This window comes from Berghia stephanieae, unplaced genomic scaffold (assembly GCF_034508935.2).
Source record: "Berghia stephanieae isolate SIO BIC M18660-M18661 unplaced genomic scaffold, UCSD_Bste_1.3 scaffold1303, whole genome shotgun sequence".
Lineage (NCBI taxonomy): Eukaryota > Metazoa > Mollusca > Gastropoda > Nudibranchia > Aeolidiidae > Berghia > Berghia stephanieae.
In genome coordinates, this window is record NW_027622295.1 from 4,381 (window position 1) to 13,371 (window position 8,991).

General features: G+C 37.1%; 1 protein-coding gene across 1 annotated transcript; it reads left to right on the plus strand.

The window, feature by feature from the left end:
* Positions 1-298: 298 nt before the first annotated feature.
* On the plus strand, positions 299-8,664 carry LOC144961047 (mediator of RNA polymerase II transcription subunit 9-like). The gene is made up of 2 exons (XM_078894382.1): positions 299-390; positions 8,279-8,664. Exons 1-2 carry the CDS (start codon positions 323-325, stop codon positions 8,535-8,537), a joined length of 327 nt encoding a protein of 108 aa, XP_078750508.1. The 5' UTR covers positions 299-322; the 3' UTR covers positions 8,538-8,664.
* The last annotated feature ends 327 nt before the right edge of the window (positions 8,665-8,991 follow it).

Consider the following 8,991-nt stretch of genomic DNA (forward strand, 5'->3'; position numbering starts at 1 on the left):
TAACATTTCATTCATACTGCAACCACCATTGAGTACAGACGATACAAGTTATTTTTCATTATATTGTATTTGTTTTCCACGTTTATTTGTGTATTGCTGTGCTGACGAAGGGTTTGTACCCGAAACGTCCATTGTCTGTTTTGTTCCCATACGAAGCCTTTCCATTTTCACTCTTTCGTTAGTAGTTTCAAGTTTCAAGTCCTGTGCGCACGAAATATCGCAAATTCCTCCTAAGTTAACATGTGTATCGACTACTATTTTGTGTTGTCGACTACTAGCCGTCTGCCCTCTTCTTTTTCCGAGTTCGTAATATTGTAAAAAAATGGCGGCTGCTCAAGCTGCGGAAAACGAACTCAACATTTTGCCTTATGTTCGAGACGTCATTAAAAGGTATGTAATTTCATTTTTCGAATTAAAAGGGAAGGCCTTCCTAAAGTTCCTCATGCTAAGGGAAACAACCCAAATGTTCCCTCAACTAATCCTAAGAAAAGATAAAACTTTTATCGCTCTCTGACTGTGACTGTACGCGATAGCCTCAATTCTCAATCACTGACGCCGTCATTCATCAATCTTGCCTCCAGATTTTGAGGCTGCTTTTTAATTTTAGTGACCTTCGCCTCCAGTAAAAATATGATAATTCTTTTATTTGGGCATCAATTTTGATATATTCGGTCTCATTTTGTGCAGGATAAATTGTGATATCATTTTCGATTCAGAAAAGTGAGTGGAGCAGGCACTTATGTTGGTAACAACAAGATATGAAGTGAGTAGAAAAGTGCCAGAAGACAATAGAGAATAAAAATTTTTTTCGCGGCGGTGGTGGGGTTTGAACCTGCGACCTTATTGGTACGACAACTCCGCCTGGCAGGTGAGAGCGTGGCTCTACCGTGTGAGCTATCCACGAACACAAAAATATTCGTTTCAAACCCAAAGTCATTTCTAGATCCCTCTCTCACCCACTTCTTGAGATCGCCGATTCGTTCGCCACCATCGCGAAGTAATTTTGACCAGCAATTAAGCTTAATAGCCAATATTCTCATCACAAACATATAACATAGAAACGATTGAGACATTGAGTATGCTCCGGTGTATGGGGTGAATTTTTAATTCAGAAAAGTGAGTGGAGCAGGCACTTATGTTGGCAACAACAAGATATGAAGTGAGTAGAAAAGTGCCAGAAGACAATAGAGAATAAAATTTTTTTTTATTGTTGTCGTACCAATAAGGTCGCAGGTTCAAACCCCACCACCGCCGCGAAAAAAATTTTTATTCTCTATTGTCTTCTGGCACTTTTCTACTCACTTCATTTCTTGTTGTTACCAACATAAGTGCCTGCTCCACTCACTTTTCTGAATTAAAAATTCACCCCATACACCGGAGCATACTCAATGTCTCAATCGTTTCTATGTTATATGTTTGTGATGAGAATATTGGCTATTAAGCTTAATTGCTGGTCAAAATTACTTCGCGATGGTGGCGAACGAATCGGCGATCTCAAGAAGTGGGTGAGAGAGGGATCTAGAAATGACTTTGGTTTGAAACGAATATTTTTGTGTTCGTGGATAGCTCACACGGTAGAGCCACGCTCTCACCTGCCAGCGGAGTTGTCGTACCAATAAGGTCGCAGGTTCAAACCCCACCACCGCCGCGAAAAAAATTTTTATTCTCTATTGTCTTCTGGCACTTTTCTACTCACTTCATATCTTGTTGTTACCAACATAAGTGCCTGCTCCACTCACTTTTCTGAATTAAAAATTCACCCCATACACCGGAGCATACTCAATGTCTCAATCGTTTCTATGTTATATGTTTGTGATGAGAATATTGGCTATTAAGCTTAATTGCTGGTCAAAATTACTTCGCGATGGTGGCGAACGAATCGGCGATCTCAAGAAGTGGGTGAGAGAGGGATCTAGAAATGACTTTGGGTTTGAAACGAATATTTTTGTGTTCGTGGATAGCTCACACGGTAGAGCCACGCTCTCACCTGCCAGGCGGAGTTGTCGTACCAATAAGGTCGCAGGTTCAAACCCCACCACCGCCGCGAAAAAAATTTTTATTCTCTATTGTCTTCTGGCACTTTTCTACTCACTTCATATCTTGTTGTTACCAACATAAGTGCCTGCTCCACTCACTTTTCTGAATTAAAAATTCACCCCATACACCGGAGCATACTCAATGTCTCAATCGTTTCTATGTTATATGTTTGTGATGAGAATATTGGCTATTAAGCTTAATTGCTGGTCAAAATTACTTCGCGATGGTGGCGAACGAATCGGCGATCTCAAGAAGTGGGTGAGAGAGGGATCTAGAAATGACTTTGGGTTTGAAACGAATATTTTTGTGTTCGTGGATAGCTCACACGGTAGAGCCACGCTCTCACCTGCCAGGCGGAGTTGTCGTACCAATAAGGTCGCAGGTTCAAACCACAACCCCGCCACCGCCGCGAAAAAAATTTTTATTCTCTATTGTCTTCTGGCACTTTTCTACTCACTTCATATCTTGTTGTTACCAACATAAGTGCCTGCTCCACTCACTTTTCTGAATTAAAAATTCACCCCATACACCGGAGCATACTCAATGTCTCAATCGTTTCTATGTTATATGTTTGTGATGAGAATATTGGCTATTAAGCTTAATTGCTGGTCAAAATTACTTCGCGATGGTGGCGAACGAATCGGCGATCTCAAGAAGTGGGTGAGAGAGGGATCTAGAAATGACTTTGGGTTTGAAACGAATATTTTTGTGTTCGTGGATAGCTCACACGGTAGAGCCACGCTCTCACCTGCCAGGCGGAGTTGTCGTACCAATAAGGTCGCAGGTTCAAACCCCACCACCGCCGCGAAAAAAATTTTTATTCTCTATTGTCTTCTGGCACTTTTCTACTCACTTCATATCTTGTTGATATCATTTTCGTTGAAGTTGCTGAATTCCAATTTTTGGGAGGCCTTCGTCGAATTCGAAAGCTCGTGCTCTAAGTCTAAGTTAGAGTAGGGAGTTTAATAGAAATTCTAAATGTACCTCACACACTTGAAACCAATGTCACATGAAAGAGCTGGCAGCACAGATTACAAAACAGTTTGAATTTTGTTTCTATCGATTAGAAATGTAGTTACGGCAGTTCAAAGTCTGAAATTTCAGACTCAGACCGATTTTTACCCCAAAATTACCATTGCAAAGTTGTGACCGAAATCGCGGGATGTTAATAAAAAATGGTTAAAACAGTCAATATGGAGTTCTTATCATATATTGTATACCAAAATGTTCGTCTTATTGAGGACAATGCATAATAAAGAGGAAGATAAACTGATAAACATTTCAAATTAACACATTATTACATAATATGACGCAAATGTTACATAATCAAAAACTCGGCTAGACATAAGAAACAATTTGCTATATCACTTTTGGATTTATCTCCAATATCAAACCGAAACAATTGCAAATAATTCCCTCTTTGATTTAATACATAGAGAATAAAAAAGGGTTTGAGAGTATTTAAATGAAAATATAAATAGGCAAATTGTCACTGCACAACCACACCACGAGAGCACCATGCCATTGCTACAACCACCACCTCCTCTTCTTCAGGCACGAGCATCAACACTACTAACATATTTGGGGTCTTTTGGTCATTTCTAAAAGCAATAGCCTTAGATATTGCAATTTCTGAGCTTTATACTGATTTAAAATGGTCATTCAGTTTTAGTTTCTCGATAATTTTGTAATTACTAGTGATTGCTGCAAACTAATGTTTGAATGATGAAGATCGGAGTTTATTTTTGATTTGGGTTTGATGATAGCTTTTATATAAATTTTTGTAATTTGTGCACTTTTATTATCCACACATGCGGACAAAATACACTTTTTTGCTAAAAAATACACTTATTAGGATCATAGAATACACTTTTCATTCTGGAAGGTTGGTAGGTCTGCCACCACCACATCATCATCACTATAATTACTACTTCAACCACCACCACCACCACCATATCATCATCACTACCACTACTACTACAACAACAACCAATATCACATCTTCATCATCACTACTACTTTTACTACAACCACCAACACCACATCATCCTCACTACCACCAGTACTACAATCTCTACCATTAGGTAGGTTTTGGCGTTTTACTTCATTTGAAATAAGGATACTTTGGGATTGTATTTGGCAATGTGTTTATGTATCATAATACAATTCTAATCAGTTATCTATTTAGAACTATACAATATGTAAATACAATGCCAAATACCATTCCAATTCCATTTTCTTGTATGCGGAAATTCCTCTTTCTGCATTGAAATTCCTACGAGTGGTGTCTGAAACTCCTGTGAGCCAAATTTAAAGTTGGTGTCTCTGCTCTATGTGTGATAATTTTCAAGTTATGCCAAGAGAGAGAGAGAGAAAGAATGAGGGAGGAAGAGGTGGGTTGGAGGGAGAACAAGAGAAAAAGGCTGACTGAAGGAGAAAGACGGAGGTGGTGAATTAGATGGAGGGGGAGGGGTAGCTAAGAAAGGGGAATGGAGAAGAGAGAGTGAAAGGGAGATGAGATAGACAGAAGGAAGGAAAAGAGGGGGAATGAAAGAGCAGAAGGTAAAGAGGGGAAATGGATGAGAGATAGAGGACTGGGGACTATTTATAGAAATAAATGACTAAGAGAAAGAGAAATTTTACCCAATTCCAGTAATGGATCTACTTTCGATTTCAGGACAAAGCTCCCGTAAATTCAAAATGGCTGCTGCTGAAATAAGGTACCCGTTTTAACGCTTCTCAAAAGCTACTTTACATATCGAGTTAAGACCTGAATTGTGTCTTATTTAAAGATTAATTTTAAGATGCAAACCTTGCTGTACCAAAATAACACAGACTGACCGGCTGATCTTCGTAATATCAGGATTTTTATACGACTTTGGTATAACTGGCATGGTTTCTTAAATCTATAGAGCATTTTAAATAATAAAACTTGACAGTATTTATCTCAAGGTTTTGTTTTTGTTGCTTGTACGTTTATCTCTGATTTCTACTTTGTATTAAAATAGCATCATGATTTCATCCGTTTTAAAAATTCTCGCACCATATCTGGCCCCGAGGTTTTATGCAAATGAAAAATATGCATCAAGGGTAGGTGAATATGCGTTCAAAAAAGAAGAAAATATGCAAAAATATATACAATTTGGACTAAACGTGCAACTCACTTCTACGAACAGAGAAAAATTCCCCCTCCCCCCTCTTCTTTTTTTCTCTCTTTTTTTCTCTTCGTTGACTTTAGTGAAAAACCTCTTCTCAGACTCAATCTCAGATCCAACGAACCAGTAGTATAGGCAGACTCACTTTTTAAAATGTTCCTTATTGTCTACTGAGACATTCAGTCGAACTTCAAAAAACCAAAGGTCTGCTTTCAACATCAGCTAACAAGAAACCGAGAACAATGTTAGAATGGAGACTACCTCAGGCCTCATCCTACCATGTGTTAGGGTGGGGCTGGGTCAGTGTCATTTAAGACCATGATACAAGATCAAAGAGAAAAAACCAGCGGCACTTGGGTGGGGTTTTTTTAAGTAAGTTTTTGAACTCCATAATAGAAAATTGAAGAACCAAAAAGAAAATGAAAATGAAAATAATTTTTTTCTTGGGCGGCTGATAACTTACACTCCTCTCTCTCTCTCTCTCTCTCTCTCTCTCTCTTCTCTCTCTCTCTCTCTCTCTCTCTCTCTCTCTCTCTCTCTCTCTCCCCTCTCCCTCTCTCCTCTCTCTCTCTCTCTCTCTCTCTCTCTCTCTCTCGTGGAGAATGGCATGATATTATTACAAGGCCTAAAAGGTCCCAAAAAGAAACAAAAAAACAAAAACTGGCCTCCTCAACATAATATTAGCATAGCTGCCAACCGTTCCGTTAAAAACGGATTTGTTCCGTATTTGACTTCCTGAGTCCTTAAGTCCGTATTTTTAGTTCAAAATCCGTATTTTGTAATATTTGGCCAATTTGTGGTAAACAAGGCTTGTGGGCCTGCCTATTGAATTATTACTAGATATTACTATTACTATTATTGTTATTGGTGTCCAGAGAGAGATAATGGGCAGGGTTTAACTCAGCACAGCATATTCTCCAATCCTATGTGGCTCTTTAATTTGAATTATCCTCTCGATTATAAATGATTTTCAACAATTAAAAAAAAATTCAGTTGATTATATGACGCCTGTTTTTCAGTAAAACCTTTTATAATGTGTTGGACATTTGCATTAAATATGCATATTAGCCTCGAATATACTTTTAGTGTTCTCAGACAGTATTGATACTTTTGTTATTTGTTACAAATATTGTGTTAATTAAAAATTGAATTAAATCAACATGCTGATTGGAAAGTATTCAATCAGAAAATCAGTTGCTTAATATAGATTAAACATTAAAATGATTATTTCCCTTTATTAATTTATGAAATATATATTTAATCCCTTTAAAAAAAAAACCATCTTGATCTGATTCAGATTTTATTTTTTTCAAGCAAGCTTTTATGACGGTTTAGGTTCAAGAGAAATAAGTATACTCCATTTTTGGTGTGTTTATCTTGTCAAAGTAAAGAGGTAGGAATTCTCCAATATTTAGAGGTTCATTTTACTATAACTACTATTATATTGTACTACTTAAAGACCATTATGTTGCATGAAAACCAATCTCCCTATTTTTTTCCCCAAATCACCCTCTCAAGTGATGTACCAGGTTGGCAGTAATGCATTTCTAAACATCCTAAGTTGTTTCATTTATTTTACAATTGTGTATTGGTCCTTATCAAAGTTCAGGCAGTAGAATTTTTTATTTATTTTGTCTGTTTTGAAATTTTGGAAAGTGTCATTTCATAACGATTCAAATGTGCTGGAACCATACCCGATAATTTAGCAACATTTGGACTAGCCTCTGTCATCTTAAACTTGTAATAAGTGTTAGTAGTAGTAATTAAAAAGGCTGACTTTTATATGTTGCGATTCGATTAAAAAAAAAAAAGAGGGGGGGGGGGGGTGGGGGCTGGGCTGTTCCTTATTTTATTTTGAAAAGTTGGCAGCTATGTATTAGTACAAGACACAGTTCCATGGTTTTGCGTTGGGAGACCAAAATCGTGGCCTTCCTAGCAAAAATCTAAAAAATATTGTTTAAAAAATAAAACCTAAGTTAAATGTTCAATATATATACATAACAATTCCATAAACGAAAATACAGTTTTACGCCGGGGTGCCAAAATCTTGGTCTCCCTAGCCAAAACGGGCTCCAATATTTTATACCCCAAAAATTACTATAGGAATCAGCCTGAAACTAGGCCTGTAACAAATATTCAAATTATTATTTTTTTTCATGCAATAACACATTTTGGATAAAAGTATTTATAACAGCCAAATGGTAAAAAGTGTCTGGTTTATTTTATTTTTGTTTAAATTTTAATTATTTACAATCATCCATTCATGATCAAAAGCCACAAAATCATAAAGATGAGATTTCAATTCAATAGAAAGAGTTCAATTAGTATTCTTTGAATAAAACACAGGAGGTTGAACTTGACCAACTTTTGTTATTCACTGACCTATCAAACTCAAACAGCATTACTGGACCATTTTGACTACCAACTTGTCCTTTTCCACATATTGATACCATCAACCAGCTTGATATTTTGTTATTTTTACCTTTGGAATAGCCGAAGTCTAGACCTGTCATCTGCATTTTTTTGCGGCCGCAAATATCAGGGCGATCCGCAAATTTTGGCAAAATTCCCAAAATTGGCAAAGCTACTCTCTACGATAATGATCCTTTTTAAAATCTTTGTAACAACGCTATTCACTTAATAAATGTAGCCTCCTTAAATGTCATAAATTGTCTTTTATATATATTTTTTTCTGTATGCGTGTTAATTTTTACTGAAACGCTTAGTTCTCGTTGGCAAATTTTTGGTCTTTTTGGCAAATTTCTTGGCAAATTTTGGGGTTTTTGGGCAAATTTTAGGTCCCAATTTGGCAAAAATGCAGATGACAGGTCTAGACCCAGGCTAGGTAACTTAAACATATTCATCTTTCTAGAGCAGCGAGGTCCCTATCACCATCTTGCTTTGTTTACATGAAACCAGGTTGCAACCTTTGGTGTTTTTGTCTTACAGTACAACAAGATGAGGGGGTGACATCTCAACTTTATGAAAAATTGGATAAATCAACTAATAGTGGTCAATTAGTTTAATATAATATCACCATATTGATTCCAAGTCATTAACATGTAAATTATTTTTGTCTTCCTCAGCATTGATAAGGACAACAATGATGTAGTGACCCAAAAAATGCTAGAGCTTAAGACTCAGTTTCAACGTGCCAGAGAATGTATTGACAAATTGCCAGGAACACAGCACAGTCAAGAAGAGCAGCTACGTCGTAAAGCAATCCTTCACCAACAGCTCAGGATAAAATCACAGATTTTATTTGACTATAAATCTAGAAATAGCTTTGATCTATCACACCTATGCAAGACAAATGGAACAACACCTTCAAGTTCAACGAGTTAGAAATCGTCTACTTCTTTCATCACAACCAACTGAATGATTGACAGCCACCTTGAATTTTGTGGTTACTGACTTGCTATTTGTGCACATATTCTCTGAAGATGTCTTGTCATGAGATCTCAGATAGAGACCATCCAATTTTTTTCTAAAGACCCTCTCCAATGGATGAAACTTGTGCACATGCAGGTCTGTGTTACAACGGAAGATGGTACCCAACATAAGGGTTGGGTTATACTGTTGATCCTGTATCAGAAAGTGTTGTCTTAGTGGATAATCTCAACTCAGATTCATCAACTCTTTCTGTGCAAATTCTCATTGGAGCCTCTGTGTGCCAGATTGAATGTTTGTCAACAGCTTTAGTTGATGACAAAATAAGACAGTATTGTGATCATTTATTTCGTCCAACCTCAGACTCTTCATCCACTCTCAGCAAAGAAGATATTTTGAAAAGACGGTC

Excerpts from the sequence above, each read along its gene's own strand:
- LOC144961047 (XM_078894382.1), top strand. The coding sequence starts at position 323 with ATGGCGGCTGCTCAAGCTGCGGAAAACGAACTCAACATTTTGCCTTAT. Across the intron at positions 391-8,278 it reads GTTCGAGACGTCATTAAAAG|CATTGATAAGGACAACAATG; the intron begins GTATGTAATTTC and ends TGTCTTCCTCAG.